The sequence below is a fragment of the Uranotaenia lowii genome, chromosome 2, assembly GCF_029784155.1.
Source record: "Uranotaenia lowii strain MFRU-FL chromosome 2, ASM2978415v1, whole genome shotgun sequence".
Classification (NCBI taxonomy): Eukaryota; Metazoa; Arthropoda; class Insecta; order Diptera; family Culicidae; genus Uranotaenia; species Uranotaenia lowii.
Genome location: NC_073692.1, coordinates 250,719,534 through 250,746,766, shown reverse-complemented (window position 1 = coordinate 250,746,766; position 27,233 = coordinate 250,719,534). Strand labels below are relative to the sequence as shown.

Here is a 27,233-nt window from a genome sequence, read left to right as displayed (position 1 = left end):
GATAAGTTACTGAATTAGAAAAAGTACATTTATAAACACTTAAGATAATTGGAGTTTTTAACGGCATAGAAAAATTAAAACATTTGAAAACCTATTCCTCAACTTTAATATCTTCTCATGGGGGAAAAAAATAAAAGAAAATGAATTAAAATGTGAGAAACAATGTCATAATCTTTTTTTTTAAACTGTGACTCATAAACCCAGAGTATTGACTTAAATATTCAGTCAGCGATTTTTTTTTTCTCCACACAAAAATACATATGTCAATCATTTTGTTATCATAAAATTGTAGTAAAAAAAAGGAAAATGGAAAATGTGAAAAATGGAAAAAAGTGTTTTTTTAGCAGTGATTAACCTACTTACAGCCTTTTCTCGAAGCATGTTTTTTTTCAGATTTTTCTTCTAAGACGTTGAATAACTTTAAAATAAATGATTGTAGTTGAAAATTGCCTGAGAATCATATTTGAGTCACGTTACAAGCTATGCATTTTGGCTATGTGAGTACCGTAGGCTATGCGAGGGTTTGAGACTTTGATATATTTATCACAGTATGTTTTATCAAAGATTAAGGAGCTAAGGGTTATGGTGCTTTTTTTCGATAAACTGATTAGATTATGAGAATTAGGCTGATAAATTTGATTTATATTGATAATCATTTAGTCATCCGCTAAACGTTGAGTTACGACGACAAGATGTCAGGGCTTGCGTGGCAGTTGGGCAGTATTCTAAGTGGTTTGTTAAAAATGAAAAAAAAAACTAAGTTCAAATATGCATGAAGCTCAGAATAATTAATTCGTTACCTAGGTCTTCTGCTTGTCTTTTGCGGGGGCATACATATCGGATGGAGCATATTTCATCTGTACATGACTGGCAATAAATGGATGATCGGTATTACTGTGGATGAATATCGATTTGCCATTCTTTCGTTCTTCACCGGTGTTGGATTTATATTAATAATGTTAACTTTTGCAAAAGAATGGCTTTCGACAAGGATATGGCTGGTAAGTTGAGCTTAGTTTTTTTTCTTTTGCATAAAACTTTACAAACATCAAACAGGACCAGAAACTTCTCGTAAGTGGACAAAATTTATTGCCGTTCACTAAGTACTCGAATGTTTTCCAGAAAATTTATTTCATTGATTTAGAACTTTAGAAAAGGAAGTCTTGTACTTCAGAAAATAACTTATGTGCAATGATTTTCCGAAGCGTGTTTGAAAACCTTCCTTAGTTGGTTGTCACCGTATGTAAAACGATAGCAAAATGTTTCCCAGGTAGCATTGAAATCCCTTTAAATTATGCTAGTTTAATCGGCCGATTCAGTTCTACCGCTTTTGTACTAGCAAGCCGATCCAAAAATCGGCCGACTTATGTATTGTAGCGTGCAGTTCTTACATCATAAAAAATTGTGAAAACAATCCTGTGTTAAATTTCAATCTGTGTGTTGAACATGCGATTTTTTTCCTTGCATTTCTGCTGCAAGAATCATGTCTCCGATTGAATCACCTACCACTGAAAAGCAGAAACTTTCCACTTTCAAGTAAACCCAAGATCTTAGTAGGGGAAAGTCGGGTAAGACGGACACCCTAAGTTCTCTGTGCCCTAAGGTAGAATCGCAATAGAAAATCAGATATTGCTTGTTTCACCGCATTTCCGTTCAGATGGGCAGTTTAGGTTGTTTGCTATCGCATTTACCATTGGAATCAGTAAATTTCCTTCATCAAGACTGTTTTTATAGCTATTCAAAACATGCTTGCAAACTACACTTTTCAAAAATGGTCGGGTAAAACGGACACTGCTCAAAAAAGGTACATTTTGCCGCAAAAAGTGCTGTATAAGTAGATATTTTTGTGAGTTAAGTATTAGAAAGCGTTTTTCAACCAAAATGGAACCAACTGGTCCGAGTCCAGAAGCAAAGCAACGTTGTTTCGGAATTCCGGCGCTTTCTTCATCGGAGATCCTGATTTTACAGTTATTATGGCCTGTTTGAGGTAGTGAGTGCTTTTCGACCGACAATTGCTCTTGCCAAGATCTTTTGAATGCGTATGGAGGATCAAACCGATGAAAAAGTTAAAATACCTGGAGAAACTTATGTGTCCGTTGTACCCGACCTTGAGGTGTTCGTCTTACCCGCCCTAGCAACTTTTTTTTTTCAAAACGTTTGTTGTTCAAGTCCTTTGACCGAAATTCGCTGATTTTCCTCCAGATGGTTAAAAAGAAGTCTATTAAACACTCTACCTTTGAAAACGGTTTTAATTTCCGAAAATTTTGCGAGTTAGGAACTATTTCATGAGGAGAGAAAATTACATCAGATAATGGATCCTCAAAGTTTTTGTTTGTTTTGTTTACTATTATGGGACTTTGCTTGCTATAAATAAACAAAAGGTCTCGAAGTGTTGATACACTTAAGCCTAGTCCACACTCGGCAACTTAAACTGCGATTTCGGTTGCTGAGACTTGTTTATGTTAACATTTTGGTTGCTGAAGGTCTCCCGTACTTGTCGGGAGACTTGAGACGAGAAATCATCAAATGTTAACAAAAACAAGTCTCAGCAATTGAAATCGCAGTCCAAGTTGTCTATATGCAAATCTACTAAAATTTGGAAAAAAAATACATACACGGTTTTTTTTGCTGGTAACCAGCCAAATTTTGCTGGTTTTTGTTCCACTGGTTTTCCAGCAAAATTTCTAGCAATTTTGTTTTGCTGGACATCGAGGCAAAATTTGCTGTGTACATACATTTGTTCAGTATTTACATCCTCTGGGATGATTCATCAATGGATTTTTTTATACATTCTGATTTACGTGAGTTGCATACAAGGATGGAAAAATTCATTCACCAGCATGAACGCTAATGATTCTCAATCTCCGCTCCGTTTACGATGGTAGCATCAGCGATGCGAGCGTGAACAGACGATCGCCGATTGGTCGGATTGGCAATCCGAATGAATGAACTTTAAATACGTTTGGATGAACGAAACGAAGCCCGAAACATTCGCCGCGTCCAATTGGATCGTTTTTTATTTTCACCAAGACGTTCGTTGGATGAATTGATTCGCAAGTGAATGTCGAAACACAATCGCCAAACGATTGTAAGATTGCATTCGCGAATGTTTCCGTAACCGGTAAAGGATTGCGCCATCAGGTGCTTGTTTTTCGGCTTATTTTGTGCGTGTTTTAGCTCCCGCGCTCGCTGATGGTTTGTTTTCTCATGTTGTTATTTTAATTTATGTTCGAATGAAAACAGTCAGCATATGGGTTTCAGAGTAGGCGTTGCTCGGATAGGAAGTGGAAAATTTTTGCTCCTGCCAAATTTAATAGGTAGCGGAAAAGTGGAAAATTCGTGAAAAAGTGAAGCGTGAAGTTAGAATCAAGCATCGTTTCTTCAGCTGCTTCAACTTGATGCCCAAGCTCAACACCATGCCAATGATCATTCTTCTCGGAATTCTATCCTGGCTTTTCCATTTGGCAGAATTTGGACCTCCGGATGAAGCAAAATTAACCATTATCGGATCTCTAGAAAGGTTAAAAGCTAAGTATTTTCTCCATGTTTTTTCTATGTCACTTGTTAAATTTTCCTGAAGTATTCTGTTATTTTGATATCAGGATTTCAATTTACTAAAATATCGTAAACTTTTACTGTTGGAATTCAATTGGTGAGTTAATCTAATGTATGCATATTTTAGTCGAATATCTTTGATCAGTAAAACTTTACCATGAATTTATTATTTTAAATGATCATCGTTGTATTCAAGATATTCTAGGATTTGATAAACCTTTTTGATTGCGTCGACAGTTGTTTCTGTGTTTTAAATTTGAGTTTTTTATATTAGTAATCGTATGAATTAGGCCGTATTTTACAATAGTTTTGTGTTGGACACTCCCGTTGAAAAATGGAAATAGTTTTTTTTAAATAATAAGATTTCGATGCAAGAATAAATAATAAATTGAGGTTAGCTAGAAATTTTACCATAAATTTTCAAAACAATTATGTAATCATAATTTCTAAGATAAAATATACTACTACTTTGTTCAGGTAAATTTTAAAGTTTCTAATTCATCATGAATACATAATTGATTTGAAAATTTATGAGTTTATCAGGGAAAAATAAATAAAGGATTCATATTAAACATCTCGAGATTGTTGTTCATAAGCCTCACTGTCAGTTCTAGGAGTTTCAGTAGGAAACATAAGGAGCATAGGAGGTGTAGGACGAAATGATCACCCGCAATGCTGGCCTAGCATCTCCCAGGATTTACCTTCCCCAAATTACCACTCTAAAACCTCCCCACGTTTATGGGTGGATCGTAGAGATCTCTGCATCTACCGTTTAGGTAAACGTGAGTCACTTAAAGCGACTAATATACCCTTCCCTTTCCCCACACAGTCCGCAGGGTTCGGCCAGGGCACCTTCAACATTCTGTGGGGGCAAGTTTTTCAATTTAAGAGATTCTATAATCTGAGGCAACGAATTGGAAGACTTTGCTTCTTTTGAAATTGAAAGTCAGGAATGCTTTATTCCCAAATTAAGCTAAAAATATGTTGCGAAATTTCAAAGTTCGTAATGAGTTGTACTTATCCCATAGTTTCATAAATGTTATTGCATACTCAGCAACAGATTCTTCAATCTAAATTCAAAATTAATAATTCTAAATTCTAAATTCTAAATTCTAAATTTTAAATTCTAAATTCTTAATTCTAAATTCGAAATTCTAAATTCGAAATTCTAAATTCTAAATTCTAAATTCTAAATTCTAAATCCTAAATTCTAAATTCTAAATTCACGATTCCAAATCCTTGATTTCAAATGCTCAATTCTAAGTTCTTGATTCTAAATTTTAAATTCTCAATTCTTAGTTCTCAATTCAAAATTTTAGATTCTGAATTCCAAAATCTAAATTCTAAATTCTCAACACAAAATTCCAAACATTTAGCACTACATTCTCAAGACTATATTCTTAATATTTAAATTTGATTTGTGAATTCGAAATTGTAGTTTTTGAATTCTAAATAGTTTATTCTACATTGTAATTCAAAATTTCTTATCATAATTTTTCAATTCTTAATTTTTCATGTTAACATTGAATTTGAAAATTAATTACTTCAAAATTTAAAATATTTCAATTTCAAAATTTCAATTTGTCTTAGTACATACTTCATTTCTTAATTCTTAATTAAAATTCTAAAATCTTAATTCTTGATTCTAAATACAGAAAGAATTTAGAATTGAGAGCTTCGAAGTAAAGATCTATAGGGATGGAACAAGAAAATAGAATAAAGAGTTTTTAGTTATAGATTTTGAATTAAGAACAAGGATTTAAGATTTAAACTTATCAAAATCAGAATTAAGCATAAAGAATTCAGAAATAAAAATTTACAATTATTTATTTAAATGAAGGTTTGAGAATTTAGAATAATGAGTTTAAAATTAAAAACATAGAAAAAGAGTAAGGAATTTAGGATTAATAGAATTCAGAAATAAGCATTTAGAATTAAAAACATAGAATAAAAGTGAATAATATCAATTAAAAAGAATTTAGAAATAAGAATTTAGAGTTTAGAATTAAGAACATAGAATAAGTGTTGAGAATTAAGAATTTGAAATTAAAAATTTGCCAATTTCATATTTCGAATTCAGAATTTAGAGTAAAGAATTAAGAATTCAGAATTTTAAATTTAGAATTAAGAATTGATAATTTAGACTAAAAATTTAGTATCTGATTTAGAATTTCGAATTGAGAATTAAGAATTTAGAATTAAGAATTTAGAATTAAGAATTTAGAATTAAGAATTTAGAATTAAGAATTTAGAATTAAGAATTTAGAATTAAGAATTAAGAATTTGAAATTTAGAATTTATAATTCAGAATATAGAATTTAGAATTTAGAATTCAGAATTTAGAGATAAAAATTAAGAATTTAGAATTTCGAATTTCAAATTTCGAATTTAGAATTAAGATTTAGAATTAAGAATTTAGAATTTAGAGTTAAGAATTTAGAATTTCGAGTTTCGAATTTCGAACTTCGAATTAAGAATTTAGACATTAGAATTAAGAATTTAGAATTATGAATTTAGAATTTAGAATTCAGAATTTATAATTTATAATTTAGAATTCAGAATTTAGAATTTAGAATTCAGAATTTAGAATTTAGAGTTTGGAATTCAGAATTTAGAATTTAGAATTTAGAATTTAGAATTTAGAATTTAGAATTTAGAATTTAGAATTTAGGATTTAGAATTTAGAATTTAGAATTTGAAAGTAAGAATTTAAAATTAGAATTTGAATTTAGAATTTGAAAGTAAGATTATGAATTAAGAAGTATTAATCTAGATATTGGAATCAAGAATTTAGAATCAAGGAATCAAGAATTGAGAAGTTAGAATTTAGAATATAGAATTTATAATTTAAAACTTGTAGAATGTAGAATTTAAAAATACGAATATAGAATTTAGAATTAGGAATTCAGAATTATGAATTGAGAATATAGAATTTAGAATAAAGAATTTATGTTTAAAAACCTAGAATTAAAAATTAAGAATTGAGAACTAAGAAGTTAGAATTCAGAATTCATGAATTAAAATTTCGAATTGAGGTTTAGAAATTTGAATTTAGATTTCAACAAAAAAATTGTTCTAGTGGACAAAGACCAAACCTCCACGCTTCGAGAAAAAGAGTGGAAATTAAACCCTTTCATTTGTCCGTTTTTTTATCCACGCAATGTGCAAAAGTTCACTTTTTTACTAACTACATAAATGCTGAATGTTCTTATTCGAATATAAATTGAAATAACATCATGAGAAAACAAACCATCAGCGAGCGCGGGGGCTAAAACATGCACAAAATAAGCCGAAAAACAAGCACCTGATGGCGCAATCCTTTACCGGTTACGGAAACATTCGCGAATGCAATCTTAAATACAATCGTTTGACGAATGTGTTTCGACATTCACTTGCGAATCAATTCATCCAACGAACGTCGTGGTGAAAATAAAAAACGATCCAATTGAACGCGGTGAATGTTTCGGGCTTCGTTTCGTTCACCCAAACCCCCATTCAAAGTTCATGCATTCGGGATTGCAATCGTTAGTGTTCATACTGGTGTGTGAACTTTTTCCTTTCCCGATTGCTTCGATTGGCAGTTAGAACTGAATGAGTTCACCACGGATTGCAGATTGAATGTACTTCGATCCGATTTTTTCCATGCCTGGTTGCATAGTTGATTAACGTTGAGTTTAAGGGAATGATCTTATAAATACACAGCTTTGATTAAGATTATTTTAATTCATGTTCAAACTTCATACTGGGCATTTTAAAAACTCTTGGTCGAACCTTTTTTTTTGTTTATGTATAGGTACTTCCATATGATATGGAGCATATGTCTTTTATCAGCACATATTTCAAAAGTCGATTAATAAAACTTTTACCACGTGGCTGGTGAACTCTCGCTGATGATGCAAAAATTTAGAACAAATCGTTGCTCGTTGAAAAGTATTCAAAATTAAATAATTTACACTTTTCTTTTTTGAAATTTCAAAGTGCAAGTAGGCATTGACTTGTTTACTTTGCGCGCTTTTTATTCTGTTAAAAAACACAGTTTTTTTTTGTGAAAAACGTTTCGAAAGTTTGCGGTTGCAGCGAAATGCGAATAGCTTTTAGAATCTACGCCTTGCAAAAAGTTAATGTCGATCAACATAAATCGTATTTTTGGCTCGTTGTGGATTAACTTTGCTTGTCGTTTGCTAATTGTTGGAGGGTGGGCTGCCTATCAGCAGCACTATCTTGAAAAAAAAATAGCTGCGGTCCCCCGGTGTGCTTTTTTCTTCGCGGTGGGTGATAGTGTTATCGCAAACTGCAGTAGGTTAATCTATATAGTCCTAAATCTCCTGTAAAACCATTCAGCTACCGAAATAGTTATATTGTGGTCGCCTAAATGTATAACGGTTAAATGGCCTAAATTTGATTGCTGATTGATTTAAGTTGATTTTACATTTAAATATCTTTTATTTATGACATCGGGGTTAGTACATAACATTTTTTTTTCTTACATTGCAAGTGATACAACAGTTACTGTTTTTCAACTTTAGTTTGCTTGATTCTGAGTATGAGGTAAAATGTTCGTCATTGAGACCAGTTTACAGTTCAAACTTGTATGTTTTAATAAAAAAAAAATTGAGTTAATTAAACTAAATCTATAATTTTCTCTCTGACAAAGGTTTTCTCTCTCTATAGGTTTTGTAATCATTTGAATATTATAAATGTGTGACTAATTTTGTACTAATTGTATATATCTCTCACTGTACTTGACTCGGACAATAAAGCTTTTGTTTTAACTCGGTCTGATTGCAACGTGATTCTATCTAAAATAGGTTCGATGTTTGCCAGCTCGTGGAGTTGGGTCGTTCGACTGCGTTGTGGTGCGTTGAGAATCATTCTCAAAAATTTGTTTTGCACGACTTGTATTTTTTGCATATGAGTTTTAGCACAAGACTTCCAGATCGGCGAAGCATATTCCAGCATTGGGGAAACAATCATTTTGTAAACGGCAAGCTTGTTGGTGAGCGAAGCTTTGGAACGGCGGTTGATGATTGGATATAGTTTCTTCATAAGTATGGTGCTTTTTGTGATCCTTTCCTCGATATGTGGTCGAAAGAGTAGTTTGCTGTCTAGTATGAGCCCAAGATAGCGCACCTCAGAGGACCAGTTTATTTCGGAATCCTGTACTTGTACTTTCGATGACGGAATCAGTCGGGGGCTCATGCTATGCGGAAAGACAATGGTCTGTGTTTTGGCTCCATTCACTCGAATCTTCCATGTTGTTAGGTACTTAACATAAGCATCAAGGCCTTTCTGTAGTTTTGATACTAGTGCTTGGATGATTCGCCCTTTGTAGATTATGGCCGAATCGTCAGCGAAAAGTGCAAGGGTACCATCATCAGGTAATGGAGGAATATCGGAGGTAAATAGATTATAAAGGATAGGTCCTAATATGCTTCCCTGGGGAACACCGGCTGGGATTTCATATGGTTCAGATAATGAACTGCCTACGCTGACATTAGATTTTCTGCCTTGGAGATAGTTAGCTATTATTTTCACCAGGTACAAGGGGAAATTGAAGCTAAGAAGTTTGTGAACCAATCCATCGTGCCACACATTATCGAAAGCCTTTTCCACATCAAGTAGGGCCATGGCTGTCGTTTTGGAAACACTTTTATTTCTTTTGACTATATTGGTAACTCTTTGAAGCTGATGAACCGTGGAGTGCCCTTGTCGAAATCCAAATTGGATATCTAAGAAGATATTGTTGGTTTCAGTGTGGTCTAGAAGCCTGGTGTAAATTATTTTTTCAAAAAGCTTACTTATGGATGAGAGCAAGCTAATTGGTCGGTAGCTGGTGGGGCTGGTAGGATCCTTGCCGGGCTTTAGTATAGGTACAACCTTAGAGCATTTCCATAAGACCGGAAAATAGTTGAGTTTGAGACATTGGTTGAAGATTTTGGTGAGTAATGTCAGTGCTTTTACTCCTAAATGTTTGAGGGCGATGTTGAAAATACCGTCAGGACCTGGAGCTTTCATATTTCGATTGAACCGGATGATGTTTTTTAATTCCTCCATTCTGATTTTCGCTTCTTCGGGAACAAAGTTTGGGGAGAGGGTGACCTGTGACACACTTTCGACCACCGAATCTTCCATCGGGCTGGCAATATCACGACCTAAGTTATGGGATGCCATGAAGTGGCGAGAGATACTGTTTGCTTTTTCTTGATTGGTTAGAAGCATTGTGTTGTTATCTTTTAAAGGAGGTATAGGTTTTGGTTTTGTTTTGAGAACTTTTGTCAAACGCCAGAAGGGCTTGGAATAATTAGGTAAATTTTTCAAGTTCTTTTCAAAATCCCTGTTCCTACACAGAAAAAAATAATGACTATTACGTGTCATTGAAAACGATGACCTGTTAAATAAAACGGCCTGTAATTAAAAAAACATGGAGCTTAAAATGTAAATCTTTGAATTTTACAGTAAATGTCCTGTAACAAAAAAGAGCATGACATTTGCCGCAATTTTACTGGCCAAAAATAATTACGTGCCAGATAAATTACGCGTCGTCCAATAATTCTCAATTCCACACAGAATTAAAGTGTGACTGGCATCCCAGTTAGGTATAAAAACGGTTTATGTCGGAACAATCGGAAAAACTCTACCAGTTACGGGCCGTTTAACTACGCAGTGGTGGTCGAAAATGCAGCGAAGGAAACCCGGATTAGCACCAAACTGCGAGCAGCGGGCTTACCGGAAGCAGAAAGTTGTCGTGAAGATGATGGTCGCATTGTGGCGTATGTGGCGTAAGTGTATGAGAACGATTTAAACAACAAACTCAAAAATTAAGGAAGGTAATTATTGAAATATTTATCAATCCGTTGTAATATTTTTTAAATTTTATTATTATCTTTCATAGTTTCAACTTTTGGAAATAAACAAAAAATCGACCATCACTCAGAACGATAAGGCCCGAGAAGACATGGTGCTGCACAACAACGAAATAATTTTTTTCCTAAAATATCCAGCTCGATAATCGGTAAGTGGGAATTACTAACATGTAATTTGAAACCTAACATGCATTTTACAAACTTCATTCGAAAGCGGTTCGTTTATTGCATTTCCATCATTTTCCAAAGAAATATTTTTTCAATACATCAGTCGTTTGATTCTTCGGAACACCAACAGTAATTGTAATTGTTCTTAATAGATTAAACTTTAGCTCAACGAAACAAAATCATAATTGGGGTCAACGAAATGATGAATCTTAATTCAGTCGCAATGAAAGCAGTTGAAAATATAAAAAAAATCACTTACCGACTACATTCCCATTTTAAAATTTTCCTTTGTCGATCTGGAATAGTTCTAAGGAACAAGTTTTTCGAAACCCTGCTAATCGATAACCGTTGAAAACATTACTGTTCGTTTTACGTTCATTTTCAGTCTCCTTTTTTTAAGATGATAACTGGAAACGCGATAATTTCTGTAGTTATAAATATATTTTAAAGGATATAATTTATCACCAAGTCTTACCTCAGGCTTAAGGAAATTTCGTTGTGGGATTAGCCAGAAAAATCAACACAAATTAAAACATTCTTAATTCACAGTTTATTACGAAAATTTAATTAAAATTTGAGCGAATCAACCCTTTTTTCTTTGCTTTTTGTTGGCTATAGGACCTTTAAAAAACACAAAAACAAACAAAGTAAAAATGAATATGTTTAAACAAAAAAAAAAAATCCCATCGAAAAGGCTTTTTTTCTGAATTAAGGGAATCAACAAAGTATATGGAATATGTAAAAAGGTAATGAAGAAACTTTAGGGACACTTTAGAAGTAACTTAAAATAAATTGAAAAATAAAATAAGGTTTTTCAATTAGGTCATTCTACGGTTTTGTAAATAGACTAGAAATTTATCACCATCTCTATAGAATGGTAGATTATTGCTATCTCTATTTCCTTTAATGTATAATCATAACGAACTTTTTTCACCAAAATTATGCCATGGTTGAAGGTATTACCGAAAATATTTAAATTAGCACAAAGTCAGATTATTTTCTTAAATGAAATTCCATATCAATTTTTTTAAAATGAAAATGTGTTTTTGCTCATATAACCTCTCGTAATGTTTTTTTAGAGCTTTTAAGCCTCTAACCTTCTTCTTCTCCTCTTTATGGCGAGCTAAAACAGCTAAACTGCCAAAAAGCCTCTAACCAACACATGACAGAGAAGTAAAATGACACACCTTTAAATTGCACTCTCTGCGTACGTTAAAACTCCTCACGATAAAACCCTTATTCTCAAGTTTGTGTTCAGTCCCATTTTGCTCTTCCGTTACAAAATGAGTTTTCAAAAATTTTATCGAATTTTTATTTTATTTTGCCTAGAAAAGTTTCCAAAAAATTATTATCCAAGGTTTATAATTTATTGTTTTGATTTTTCTCTAACCTATAACTCAGGACTAACAATTCGTGGAGGCCGAAATTCACATAGCAACATAGGCTTGTATCAAACAAGATTACTTAGGGGATTAAGCTTCCCATATTTGGATATTGCTTATTTTCAGTGATGTTTACATTTTCCTACGAGATTGTTTTGGATTTTTTTTATTAATTCATAGTTGAATATTTAGATAATTTGTTTCTTTTTTCTGGATTATGGTTGACTTGGTGGGTATTTGGAAGTCAGCGCATTTTGTTTTTCTTAGATAAATTACAGAAACAATGATTTCAGAAGATCATCTAAATATTCTCTTTCATTTTCAGATTTAACTTGATTCAACAACTATAAATAGGATTTACAAACAGATTGTCAAGCTAATGACTGAGCATTGTGAGAGCGCTTATTGAAGGGGATCTGAATATCACAACAGTTTCTAAAATTGTGGAGGATCATCTGGCTATCGAACTGATATCCAAACCGCAACACACCGGTGACGATATTGTAACTCTGGTAAGGTGGTAAATTTGTTACCAAGTTGATTGCGTTTTGTAATGTTATTCCTTTTGCTTTTAGACTGCCTTCAGAATCTAACGTACCCCCTTTATGAGGACATCACATCAGTTGTATTGTAACCCAAGAACAGAAGACGTTATTTTTAAAGGATCCGATTATTCGCAAATTTCTTTTTTGTTCAGCTTGCCGATCTCGTTTGAAGGCTGATGATTCGGGAGTAATGGAAACATTATCCATGGAAGAAGTTTTTGTGTTGCGGGAGAAAACCGTGGTTTTGAACTTCATGCATGCTCGTTCTTCCAGAACAGGTTTGAGCAAGAACGAATCCATCATGCGTTGAGGACATTTTGAAGAAAGGAATGTTGCCGGTTATTTTCGGTTGTGATGTTCCGAATACTGCTGATCGCCCTAATAAGGGTTTGGATTTTAACCAATTGTTAGCTAACATTCCCTTTTTATGTTCAAGAAATTGAAAACAGTTAGCATGTACCGATGCATAGAAAATTCTCGATCGTGGAAATCATTAAAACTGACGTTTATCAGAACAAACATCATTGGTAGTGGCCGCAGGTTACTGGAGGATGGAACAAGATTCGTGATAGTGTAAATTGTGTAGGTGTAGAATTGATTTGATTTTGCATGTATTTAGTGAGTGGATTTCATTGTAAATAAATGTTCTTATAAAGGCAAATATCCGTGTTTTCATATTGCAAAAAATCTAATGCCCATTATCTGATTTGGTTAATTTTGTAATCTTAATTAAAACTATTTTCAAAAAACCATTCACAAATCGAACCTAAAAAAATAAATGAATCAAAATTTTACAGTACTGTAATTTCAAAGCAGCCTGTAAAATAATATGCTCTTGTAAAAATAAATGCCGCGTGATTTTTTTTTCGTCCTGTAAAATTACGGTAAATGTCCTGCTCCTTTTTGTTACAGGATATTTGCCGTAATTTTACAGCAATTAATTTTTTCTGTGTAAGTTTCTGAACACGAATTCTTATTATTTTGTTCAATTTCTTAAAAAGATTTTTCCTGGCAATGTTCTGAGTTCTCTGAAACTGTCGTCTTATACTGTTCCTAAGCTCAATTATTTGTTTTGTTTTCTTATCAAGTTGTAGAAACTTACATGTAACCTGGGTTGTAGGTATGGAAATGTGTTCGGCCTCCTTGATGATACGAGTAAGAGTCTCAAGCATGTTGTCGATGTCCTCAGTTGATTGGAGAGTTGGAGTTTCGTCCACGCAGTCTTCGATGTGTTCCCGAAATCGTGACCAGTTGGCTCGATGGTAGTTTCGTTTCTTTTGCTGTTCTCGATGATTGACTTCACGGTTACATTCGAAGATGACTGGTAGGTGATCTGATGATAATTCGGTGAGAGCTTGCGGTGTAGTCAATTCTCCGGAGATGTTGGTCAATACTAGATCCAATGTAGAACCAGAGCCGGTTGGTGAGTAGAAAGTAGGTGAATCTGGATGCAGTACAACATAATGCCCTGTTTGGGCATCGTTTGCCAGGACAACTCCATTTTTGTTGTTTCTCATATTTCCCCAGATTGGGTGACGAGCGTTTAGGTCTCCTGCGAGGATGAATTTGTTGCTCCAGCGAGTCAGCTTTTGTATATCATTCTTCAGTAGAATGGTGCTGCCGTCTGAGTCTTTGCACTGCACCGGACAATATGCAGCGATGATTATGATTGGCCCGGCAGATGAAGTTAGCTCAATGCCAATCGCTTCGATGAGGTTGAGTTGGAAATTTGGCAGCAGCTTGAAGGAGAGATTCCGGCGAATGGCGATGGCAACCCCACCTTTACGGGCTCTTAGACGGTCAAACCTTACAAATACATGATCTGGCAGGCTAAAGTTGACATTCGGCTTCAGATGGGTTTCAGTGAGAAGGGCGATGTCGATTTTGTGGATTCGAAGAAATTCCATAATTTCTTGCTGTTTATTCGCCACCGAGGCAGCGTTGAAATTAAGGAGCCGAAGTGTGAATGCTACGGTGTGTATAATAGAACCGCATCATGACGGAAACTTGTTCATCTTTCGTTTTGCAAGCTCTCGTTTGCTTATCCAGTTCGCTGAAGAGGAATGCTAAGTGTTCCATGGAGTATGGAGCGTCATCTGGGGAAACTGCAGCGACCTGGGCGTATGTCCGGATGCCAGGTGGAGCTGAACTTTGATCGGTCCGATCGATCTGAGAAGACTTTTGCTGATGGAGGGCTGGTGGAATAGGAAGCGAGATGGCTCTTTTAAGGTGTTGTAATTCCGGGAAAGAAGTTTCGTTGATTTCAACATGCTTTTTAGCTTTGGGTAAGTGTTTCCGTTCAGACACTTGTTTCCGAAATTTGATGAACTGTTCACGTTTTGGGCAAGAACGGCTGGTGGTAAGGTGCTGGTTTCCACAGTTCAGGCACGGAATATTGGTTTCGTTCTCTTCTTCACATTCGGACGTTTTATGATTGCTGCCACATTTAGAGCAGCGGCTCTTCATGTGACAGTGCTTAGAGCCATGCCCAGGATTTAAACAATTGCCACACATGGTAACCTCCCTGTGAATCGGTTTGTACCGTTCCCATTCGACAAGGTAATGATGCAAAGCACGGATGTTTTGCAATTCCTTAAGATTTGTTGAGCCCTTGGCGAGGTGTATTAGATAGAGCTGATCTCGAAATTTTGAGGTTATGTTGTGTCGACGCATCTTATAGATTTGTACCGGTTGGAGATTAACTTCCTTCAGTGCTTCTCCCAGCTCTTCGATTTCCATGTTCGGCAGCCCACGAAGGACAACCTTGAAGGGCTTTTGCGATGGAATATCGTGGGTGAAATACTCGATGTTATGCGATTTTAAGCAGCCATCAACAGACTTGTAATCTGCCAGCGTCGGGACGATGATTTTTACGCCATCGGAGCATAGACGATATTCAGCGCGAAGACCAGTTGCTAGAAGTTTGTTTATCGGACCAATGACTTCCATCGGCTTGCCCTTAGCGTAGAACGGTGGTATCTTTTCTTTCTTGCGAATGTCTTCTTCCAAAGCGGCATATGGGTTGCTACTTAGTAGTTTCTTGCTGGCCGTAGATTCGGCATCTGAAGAGGAACCAACCGGGCGGCGGCGTTTGGAACCAGTGCTGCTCGATGGACCCTCCTTGGGGCCAGCTTTTCCCATTGGGGGATAGGACGTGTTTGCAAAAAACTGCAACTTGAAAATACTAAACTTCACTTCGGACGCGGGAACAATTGAGAGACGTCTTGTTACCGTGAGAGCCAGACGAAGAAATGATTTAAGTTGAATCACGTGTTTTTTACTTACAGAATATTCAAACAGATGGCGCACGAAGCTTAGGTTGAATGCAAGTTGCTTGAAGCTTCATCTTGAATAGAATAACTGTTTCAATGAATATGAAAAAATGCTAATACCAAAAATTTTATTTAAAGACATATAAACCAAGCGAAGTTTATGAACTAGGGATATTCCTGTAAAATGTTATATAATATCATAAATATTTTATTCTGTTTTTGGTTATTGACGGGGTATAAGAAACCCAATGGCTTAAAAAATAAGAAACACCATCAATGTATAAACATAGTTTGTCAACAATGTGTATAAACAAAATCATTATTTTAAGAGAAGAAAGAAATCATTAAGCAATAGAGTTGTTTTTGACAATTCTTACGCACACTTGCTGAGCGTGTACAGATGAGACGGGAAAACTAACCTCAAAAACTCTCGGTACAAAAAACGGGCAGCCGGCCGAAGCACATGGTCGTTTTTGAGGTTGATTGTCCCAAAACTGAAAAGGGTTGGTGAAACAACCAGCATAATATCACGAACACTACCAGCGGCAAATAGGACTAGTGAGCTAAAACGGAAAAAAATGAAACTTTTTTTTTGTGGTTTTGTACCGCTTGGTTTATTCATCCCGAAAATTTGTAACTCAAATATATGGCAGCAACACTTTAAAATGCTTAGAAAACAATTTTCATATCCGAACAGATTATGAAAATTCATTTTCATTTAGAACTAGCTTACCTGATCTGCTTTGCGACACCTTCAAACTAATGACTAATGTTTGTTAAATCTGAATAAAAATTCTATTTTCAATGGCAATCATAATAAATCAATATTTCTTCTTTCAGATGTTGTCTTCGTTTTTCTTTGTCATCAATGGAATTTTTTTCATTGCCATGCCGGTTGATTACATAGCAACAGTCATAACGAGAATTATTGCAGGTAATATGTTATTTATACAAATATACTACATAGCATCCATAAATTGTTCTATACATTATTACTGTTAACAGATCATCACTGATGATTTATGATTTAAATTTAATGTTAAATGACATTTCGCTAAAGTTTTAATTCGTGTATCATTATATAGGGGTCATCAAATACCAACTGACCATGAAAATGCATCGACCCTCTCCGATTTGACTCATAATCAGTGTGATGATTTTATTGTAATATAAATAAGAAAAATACAAAATGATCGAAAATTGCGTTACGTCGTAATAGAACGGCCCCTAAATATGTGGGGGTTCGATGAAAATTTTGACCGCTATCTTGGATTTTCCGGTAGAAAAAAAAATCCTACTTAAAAAAAGACATCCAGTTTAGGCCAATTTTCTAAACTCAAATTTTGATGTTTTTCTCGTTAATTTGGTTAACATTTTCATTGAACATACCTGGTCTCTAAAACATCTCAGTTTTTCAGTATATTAGAATGATGATGAGAATGCTTGGAATTTGCGCTTCGGATCATATTGACTCAACAGCTTTGAAATAATAGCAATTTGGCATTATTTCCAAATGCAGCAATTTGCTTTTGTGAATATCCCAAAAAACCGTAAAAGATACAGATCAGACAAGATCCTTGTTTTGAAGATTAAGTTATATCAATCGAATGCCCTTAAGGTTATCTCAAAATGCACCTACTTATTTTCGATTTTTATGGCGCCAATGTGTTTAGCGTCAAATTTCACATAAGAATCACTCATTTGTTAAGTTTCAAGTTTTTAAATACAAAAATATCGGGTCTGATAACTCTGTACACAAAATTTAACAATGGCATTCGATTTATAATAACTTAATCTCTAAAAAAGGGTCTTATTTTATCTGTAGCTACTACTTTTTTTTTTTCTTTTTGATAGGAGTTTAACCCGTTGAGGTCATTCTTCCTCGCTGTAGCTACTACGGTATCTGAAAAATTGACTGTTTTTGGGAAAGAAGGCAAAATTTTTAAGAAGGGGGGGGGGGGGCTCCCATTCGGACCATTTTAGGGCCAAATCGGAGAGAGTCGATGGATTTCGATGGTCACTTGGTATGGAATGATCAATGCAAAATCAGCTTATCGTTTCTAGCTTCTCCTAGACCAGGCATGAGCAACGCGTGGCCCTCGAGACTGTCTTGTGCGGCCCGCGCGGCTTATCTCAACTTTGATCTAATTCTCCTGAATCAAAGCAATCGAAAGATTCCATTCAATACAACCACGGTTTAGAAAGATCAAAATCATATCTGAACAAATATTTTCACGACTGGTGTCCACATCGTACAACGATATGAACTTCCCATGATTTTTGGAACAAATGAGTGAGTTCATTATTTTATCACAATGCCGTTTCTTCTATTTTTCATAAAACTTCGTGTGAAAATTGGAAGAATTTCATTAGTCTCTCATGAATATCCATTTTGTACTATAAAAGGCCCGATCAGTAGAGCATATCAAAATAAGAACTTAAACATATCTCAACGAGATATTTATATCTTTTTCAGTAAGAATATTGTTCTCATAATTTTCGACTCTTAGTTTCTTGAATCTGGGTAATATCTTATTTTGATTAATATTCTTGAATAGGATTGACCTTACTTTCAACGATAAAGAATTTGTTTCAAATTGTTATAATATATTATAACCGTATCTCATTTTGATATGCATATAATTTTCCATGAAACCCCGATCAGGAGAGCATATCAAAATAATAACTCAAACGTATCTCACCAAGATATTTACATCTGATTCAGTTATTATTAAGTATTTTAAATTTTCGATTTTAAGTTTCTCCAATATGAATTATATCTTATTCTGATTGAGAGACTTGAATGGAGTTGAGCTCATTTTCATTAAAAAAGATTTTTTCGGATTGTCCTAAAATAAAATGATTATATCATATTTTGATATACGTGCAACTTTTTCTGAAACACGGACATCGAAGTCAACGGCCCAAACCGTGCAGTAATGAGTTTCGCTCAACAGATCCATAAAATTGAATCCAATTTTTGGGAAACCAAAAATGGAGCATGGTTTTTGCATATAATGTGGTTTATCGACATTCTACTAAAAAAATTTCTCGAAGCACTCGTATCTTGATAAGTTATAATTTTGATAGGTTTTGTTCTGTCCAATATCAAATAATGCTATCTGAATGAGATATAATCTTGAAAGGAGCATATCTAAAATTGATATAATTTAGCTATGATCGCATAGATTTTTTGATATAATTTGAGATATTTTAACATCCTACGAGTACTGAATAATAACTCATTTAGATAGGAAAAAATTAGTATCAAAATATCTCATTTTGATATAATTTAGTTTTTCCCTCCTGATCGGGACACGGACATCGAAGTCAACGGCCCAAACCGTACTTTAATGAGTTTCGCCCAGCAGATTCAAAAAATTGAATCAAATTTTTAGGATATATACCTAAAATGGAGCATGATTTTAGCAAATAGTGAGAGTAACTGACATTCCACTAGAAACTTTTCTCGAAGCATTCATATCTTAATAAGTTATAAGTTTGATAGGATTTGTTCTGTCTAATATCAAACTATGCTATCTGTGTGGGTCATCTCTATATGAGCGCGTCGTTACGTATCGCTAACGCAATGGACCTCTGTTATACCTGTACACCGCGGACATGTTTATACCAGCACTTTGGCATTATGTGGTTTCCACATTTGGCGATCCTTCCAGGATCCAAATTTTGGCCAAGCTCATTGAGAAAAACTTCTAATCCATTTCAAAATTTCAGCAGTAAATTACTTTTAAATAGGCAAGGTAAATAACAAAATCTTTATATTGGCTTTGTTAGCTTAACGTATTGTATTCGATAATTCAAAAGGCTGTGTGCGACAGAGAGCCAAAGGAGCTGCACTTTGCGAGCTGAGTGCTGCGCCTGCTAGCGAGCCTTGTGTGCTGCGCCTAATGCGAGCCTAGTGGGCTGCGCTTGATTGCGAGCTGTGTGCTGCGCCCAATGCGAGCCACCCAGACAACCATTTGGTGGGTATTTCGAATTTGCTACGCAAATATACGTGCAAATATACGTGTAAACATATCGTATATAATGTAGCAAAACCAGTATATACGTATCATTTTGGAGGCCATATAGGTACATTAGCAAACATATTCTTGATTTGGATTGTATAAAATTACGATTTGCACGACTTGTCATGCGCATCATTTACGACTACCCTGATTCTTTTTGGAATATACTATGAGAATTTACATCATCATATGGATGATTGAGGTTGTAGTATACGACATTTTTCGTAACAATAAGGAAAGTTTGACGACTTATTTGGTCGTCTTTTGCGACTTGAGTGCAGGGCTCTCATTTTCCGTCAGTTAAATATGATTACTATTTTTTTTTTGTACTTTAAACCAATTGGTTTATTTATCCCAAAAAATTATAAAAATAAGGTTATTTCAAAGAAATGCGTTTTTTGCTGTCAAATTTAAGTTTTTTAACGTTCATGAAGTTATTGTTAGTACCTGGACTTGATCCCCTGACCATACGATCTGCAGCTCATGATGGTTCCTCGACGCTATCTGGAATATATAAATTCAAGAGGATTTGCTTCAAAGGTATTAAACCAAAAGCAAATCGTATATTTCTATAACTTAATTCTTTTAAATCGTAGAACACGTCATCGATGATCTAAAAATAGACCAACATTTTGAAGCCTCGTTTAATACGATTCCAATCATCGATGTCCCATTATCATAAACGATTGTATTGAACTTTTCAGTATTCTTTTACGATTGCCAGCAAATACGTTTTGCGAAAATCAGACATGAGAATTAATATGCAAAGGTATACGATTGCATGCACATTATTACGAATCAATGCAGTTATATACGTTTTTTATTTCGAATTATTTTATGCATAGCACGACAAAATCTCTCAGTCACGGCTGATCACCGTATATCGGTTGTTTCACGGATTTTTTGCGAATTGTCGTACACAAAGGTCGAGTTCATATGTACATAAATATGAGTCTCTCTACTTGTCGTAATAAATTCATGCAATGCTTTTAAATACGATAAAGAATATGCATGGACCGCACATTGTAGGTGCAGATATACGAAAATGAATATAAATAACATTCTATACGATGTAATCTGTAAAAGAAAATACGACTTCTGGTTGTCTGGGCAAGCGGGCTGCGCCTGATTGGGAGCCTAGTGGGCTGCGCCTAATGCGAGTCATGTAAGCTGCGCCTGATTGCGAGATGTGTGCTGCGTCTAAGGCCGATGACATAGTGAGTGCGATGCGATGCGAATTGGCGGAAAATTTACGGACGCAGCCTATGCGAACTCGAGCGGCGGAACAAATTGACATCTGCTTCGCCGCGTTGAGTATGTCAGGTTTAAGCGATTCCCATACATTTTCATCAAATGTGGTTCACCGCATTGAATCGCATTCACCGCATCGCATCGCATCGTATTCACTATGTCATCGGCCTAATGCGAGTCAAGTAGACTGCGCCTGATTGCAAACTGTGTGCTGCGCCTAATGCGAGCCTAGTGGACTGCGCTTGATTGCGAGCTGTGTGCTGTGCCCAATGCGAGCCAAGCGGGCTGCGCTTGATTGCGAGCCTAGTGGGCTGCGCCTGAATGCGAGTCAAGTAGACTGCGCCTGATTGCAAGCTGTGTACTGCGCCCAATACGAGCTTAGTGGGCTGCGTCTGATTGTATGCTGTGTACTGCGCCTGAATGCGAGCTATGTGCTGCGCCTAATGCAAGCTAAGTGGACTGTGCCTGCCCTGAACTCGAGCAAAATTAGCTGCGGACGAATACGAGTTATATGCTATGTGTGCCTAGTTGATGCGAACTGATGTTGCACGGATGGCGAGCTAAGCTAAGTGCGAAATAACTCGAATTTCTACACGCATACACATCTCTCATATGCGAGTGTGTTGTGGAATGTAACAATTACAGGCTGGCATGCTAGCTTTGATGGTTTTAGGGAAATCTAAGTCGACTGCGTCATGTGATAATTATTTTAATACGACATATCTAAGATTGGCCTGTCCTATAAGGCAATCTTCCATAAAGCCTATGTGTTGAATGTCAAGGAAAAAGGCATGATCGAAAATGTTATCACATGCATGTTAGAGCGGAAAACCCAATGCATGGTGGCCATTGAGCATGCATATAAAATATCTGAATTTTTTTTTCAAATTTTCGGAGAGAAGGGTGAATGTGTGGGTCATCTCTATATGAGCGCGTCGTTACGTATCGCTAACGCAATGGACCTCTGTTATACCTGTACACCGCGGACATGTTTATACCAGCACTTTGGCATTATGTGGTTTCCACACTATCTGAACCAGATATAAACTCGATAGGAGCATTTCAAAAACTGATATAATTTAGCTATGATCGTATAGATTTTTTGATATAATTTGAGATATTTTAACATCCTACGAGTACTGAATTATAACTCATTTAGATAGAAAAAAATTAGTATCAAAATATCTCATCTTGATATAATTTAGTTTTTCCCTCCTGATCGGGCAGTTAATAAGATGCATCTTATAAAAATTATAAGATTTGGCCAAAGTGTGCACTTATTTAAATATGCAATAGGCGATGGAAGCGATGACGAATTTGGGTGATGGTTTTCCACTAGTGCAAGTAGGATGCAGATAAAATTTCACCCAACTTTTGACAGATCTTACGGGTTTTTCTTAAGGAGAGAAAGAATAACTTTTCGATTCCATCGCCCATTATCGTCTGGGTGCGATAGCGAAATAAAAAAAAATAATGGAATTTAAGCATGCATTGAATTCTGTTTCAGGTATGAGCTCAATACTTTTGTCAAAAACGAAATATTTGATTTTTTTTAGAATAAATTTTCCTTATTACTTAGGAAGTGATTAATTTTCTTATTTCTGTATAATTAATCTGCTCAGCAATTTTTTTTTAATTTTATTATTTTTTCGAATCGACGAAAATGCTTGTTTCGTGGCTTCAAATATTGGCAAAATGATAAAACCGTTGAAAAGTCAAAAACATTTTTTAATTTTCTTAAGTGATTTTGTTGAGCGATTTAAGATATCCCATCGACATGGCACAGTATTAGGAATCTTATCCCAGGAGTATCTTAATTTAAATAAGTTTTTTTTTATATTTGTACAAATTTGAAAGATTGATGAATTTTATCCGAACCGAAATATTTTAACCACAAGATGCTTAAAAATCTGTGAATGATAGACTTTTCTGTGATTTAGGCAACCTCACCTAACAACATCCGCGGTGATCTTATAAGGAACTTCAAGTAAATAACATTTTAATCACTTGCTGCTGGAAAACTAAAGCTTTTTCAAATTGTGGAAAAACTTTTCGAGAATATTTACGCTGTAGAAAACAAAACTTTTATCAATATGTTCTTAAAATATGTTTTCCTCATTTTTTGGTACCGTAATCCGGAGTAAATTTGATCACGTTTTGCAATATTTTTCGATTATTTTTTCTGTTAAGGGGAATGTTTCATATTTTTAAAACCAGTACTGGACTCCTATGAACGTAAAACATGGTTGCAGAAATTTTTTAGGCTACTTTAAATTTGATTTAAAAATCGATTTAGTCTCTGTTCAGAATTTGATGCTTTGGGGTAATATTGATCAGTCTCTATTTTGACTGTTTTATCGAGATTTCTTGATCATAAAAGATACAAAACACCTTTATAATATTTACAAACGTTAGTTTTGCATTTTTACCTTGTTTTTCAACGTTTTCAATTAAAAACATTTATAATCGAAAAAAAAACAATGATGCTGCATACATTTAGGGGCAAAAATTAAAACAATTGCTAAATAGTTTGAGCTTCAAAATACAAATAAAATTATACCTTCACACATTCTCCTAGGCCCTCTCACTATTTCCATTTTCATTTTTTCTTCAAAGTTAACCATTTGATAGGGTTCCTATCCATTTTTCCAATACGGGCTTACTCTTGGAAAATCTCCTTATTTTTTTTTTAAATAAAGAAAAATATCATTAAATGATTATAAAAATAGCACTACAACTATACATATACAAAGAAAATAAGTTGTTCTTACACATTCAACAGCCCGTTTGCTTCTAAATGCTTTGTGGTATCATCAGGAGAGCTGTTTGTTTGCGAGCCTTGAAAAAATCTATATTTTAAGATTTTGAAATAACATTTTTACTAACACGAAAAAGTTTTCAAATACAAACAACATATTGCCTATTTTATACTGAACTTATAGGCTTTCAAACGCAGAAACCAGTTTTCGAAAATTCAAACTATGGACTGAGTTATTGATGATAATGTGGAAAAATGTATCGTTGGTCAAAGATACCCCGGTGATCAAAGTTACCCCGTTTTACGGTAATTGATGTAGGGTAGCTCAAGTAGCTTTTGAATGAGAGTGCTAGTAAAAAATATCACGCCAGTTTAAATAAAAAAAGATTTTTTTCTTAGGAAACGGGTTGAATACTTTCATGAACCGTAGTAAGGCCTTGAAAGATTTCTTTTTTTGGAGAAAGAAAAACTTTCGTGAATGATGTATATGAACGACCAATCAAATCTTGGCAAAGATCTTTTCATAAATTGGAAAAAAAATAAATTATTTAAAAATAACAACTGACTTGCATTTAAAGATAAACGTAATCAATTCTAGCTAATATCGTTGGACTTACTTTAAAAAACGGTATAAAACTGTTAAGATTTCAAATAAATAAGATTCTCATGAGTTTATTTGTTTTTAAAGTTTTAAATTTGTTTTCCAAAAAATTAAAATGTTCTAGTTAAAATTGACGTTGGGATTGGTATCGGCAAGTCAGTTGCCTCCTGAGCCGATGTCCGTGAGTTCTGGCCCAAGAGTAAACATCGATTACAGTTGACGTTGATATAAAGTCACGAACGATACAAACATATTAAAGCGACTGCAATCGAAATAAAAAATGAGGTTTTTTTTTCTATTCAAATGACCATTATCAATAAAGTTCTGCAAAATATGAACAAGTGTTATATTTTCAGTGCGGCCCGGCGAAAATATTTAAAATTTAAAGACAATAAATAATACACGGTGCGGGACAAATTGGAGGGAAGAATGACATCGAAGTTTTAAATTCCCATTAATAAAAAAAATTGGCTTGTACGGCAAGAATTCTTCTCCTAACACGCTCTTGGATTATTTTCAATAACTTCCTTATCTAATCTATCCGTCTATAATTTTCATTACTTTCATTTGATGTACTTCCTATTAGAATTTAATACTTCATCTAACCGGTTGTTTGGAAAACGTGCCGCTATTAAGCCTATCCCTTTTCTGAGTACGAATTCAAATTTTAAATGGTTGGGCTAGCAACCAGACCTAACCGAGGGCCATGAGAAAACTTTTAAAAGAACTGAATCTCAGTGAACGAAGTGGATTTCTTCAATCTCATAAACTAAAACATATGTAAGCTGATTTCGGTTTATAAACAAAAATTGTCATCTCTAGTTTAAAATGTTTGTTCATCAAGATCACGTGTCTCGAAAAAAATCTGATAGCGTTCATTTCGAACTCCGACCAAACATTACTCAGTCAATTACCTACTAGTTCGTCTTAATATTTCCTTTTTTTTAACATTCGCAGCATGTTAAATTCACTGAATTAATGTAAGAAATAAAATATTAAATAATATCTTATTCCAGGTTTCGGCCACGGCATAGCTCATCTCTGCATGTCTATTTACATAGGAGAAACAGCCGCTAAACATTTGCGCGGAAAACTTGTAACATTAATGACGGCATCCATCATTGCGGGCGTTGCAGGTAGCTTGATACTCTTTTGAACAACCATTTTCACGCTTTTAATTTTTTTTTTTTCATATTTCCAGTTTTCTCAGTAATATCAATGGTTACCACAAACATTATCTACATAATTGAACCCGAGATGCACCCGAATAGAGCTTTGGGGATCATTATCCTACCATTAAGCTGTGCTGCTTTTTTCCTCGCCTTTTTCCTGACTGTCGAATCGCCCATTCATACACTATCATCACGCAAAGACGAAGGAATGGCTTTGAGTAACTTGCTCAAACTGCGAGGGCTTTCGGTTGAAAATACAGAAGTTACACAAGAGTTTAATGACATGAAACTATTAGTGGCCGAAAGTAACATGTTGTCAAAGATTTTTGTAACCGAAGGAAATTTTAAACCCTTTCAACTGGTACTAACACTGAAATTAGCAAATTTGCTCTTTTTCAACTATTCTATGAACATTGCTAAAATGATGTTAATGTCCTTGATGTTTACACTGACATTAGAAGGCATCAATTGGGCTCCTTCAATATTGATGTTGAGCAAATTAGTGGCAGCGGTTTTTGCCATTTTCATTATTGATGTACTACCAAGGCGCTTCCAGTATGCTATATCTTCAACATTCACAGGAGCTTTCCTGTTAGCCTTCGGTATTGTTTTAGCCACGTACGATATAATTGAGCCGTGGCTTCCACCTTTCATGTATATTACAGCAGAAGTATTTCAAGCTTTAGGAATGTTGCCAGTGTCAGAGATACTACTATCCGAAGCTTTTCCGCCCAAGAAAAAAGTACTTTCTGTTGCATCCGTTTTGATTTGTGAATATGTCGGTCATATGGTGGTGTACATAATTTATTTCAATGTACCTAGCACCTTGCAGAATACTTACATAAAAACTATTGTGTTTGGGTCAGTTATATTATTAAAATGTTTGATTGGAATTCTGGTTATACCTGACACGCGACGAACGACACCTCGCGAAGCAGTTCAATTATTATCTAAAGGTCATTAAATTTACGTTTCTGATATTGAGAATTGAAAACTTTGAAAAAATATCATTGGTAGTTCAAACAATGGTTGAAGGACTTTTTTTGTTAAATTGAACAGTGCTGATCTTCAACTTTGTCTGACTTTCAACAAACGCAAGCTTTGGATTTGATTGGAACTCGAAAAATAAATATCCAACGAAACAAGATCTCGATACCGTTTGAAAAATGTTTTTGAACAAACTGTAATAGATTTATGGACAATAAAACAAGTGCTGTTCATTTATTTTTATTTTTATTGATGACAAAAAAAACTGATGATCCTTCAACTTCATTCAAAATCAATCAGTAGTTTCGAGTTTCGATTCAATGACTTAAGATTCTAGTTTTTCATATTCAGATCAGCAGCATTCATATTTCAGATTCAATTCGGATTTCAGATTCAGATTTCAGATTCAGATTTCAGATTCAGATTTCAGATTTCAGATTCAGATTTCAGATTCAGATTTCAGATTCAGATTTCAGATTCAGATTTCAGATTCAGATTTCAGATTCAGATTTCAGATTCAGATTTCAGATTCAGATTTCAGATTCAGATTTCAGATTCAGATTTCAGATTCAGATTTCAGATTCAGATTTCAGATTCAGATTTCAGATTCAGATTTCAGATTCAGATTTCAGATTCAGATTTCAGATTCAG

The 27,233-nt window shown here is 34.7% G+C and overlaps 1 protein-coding gene and 1 long non-coding RNA gene across 4 annotated transcripts; both read left to right on the top strand.

The window, feature by feature from the left end:
• Positions 1-672: 672 nt before the first annotated feature.
• On the top strand, positions 673-26,815 carry LOC129749187 (solute carrier family 2, facilitated glucose transporter member 4-like). Its single transcript, XM_055744115.1, has 5 exons — positions 673-732; positions 805-1,001; positions 16,626-16,719; positions 25,440-25,559; positions 25,625-26,815. The coding sequence occupies exons 1-5, from the start codon at positions 693-695 to the stop codon at positions 26,557-26,559; spliced, it is 1,386 nt and encodes a 461-aa protein (XP_055600090.1). The 5' UTR covers positions 673-692; the 3' UTR covers positions 26,560-26,815.
• Positions 9,903-13,175, top strand: LOC129749188 (uncharacterized). 3 transcript variants are annotated; one of them, XR_008737945.1, is made up of 4 exons: positions 9,903-10,382; positions 10,448-10,567; positions 12,294-12,480; positions 12,544-13,175. It is a non-coding gene; the product is annotated as an uncharacterized LOC129749188 (long non-coding RNA). The 3 variants fall into 3 exon arrangements; XR_008737944.1 differs by having other exon boundaries at positions 9,903-10,567; XR_008737943.1 differs by lacking the exons at positions 9,903-10,382; positions 10,448-10,567 and adding an exon at positions 11,335-12,197.
• Positions 26,816-27,233: the final 418 nt, after the last annotated feature.

What these genes read in the sequence shown, in the direction of transcription:
- LOC129749187 (XM_055744115.1), top strand. Translation starts at nt 693, where the DNA reads ATGTCAGGGCTTGCGTGGCAGTTGGGCAGTATTCTAAGTG. An exon ending in TTTCGACAAGGATATGGCTG is followed by an intron (nt 1,002 to 16,625) that starts GTAAGTTGAGCT and finishes TTCTTCTTTCAG; the next exon opens with ATGTTGTCTTCGTTTTTCTT. An exon ending in CATCATTGCGGGCGTTGCAG is followed by an intron (nt 25,560 to 25,624) that starts GTAGCTTGATAC and finishes TCATATTTCCAG; the next exon opens with TTTTCTCAGTAATATCAATG.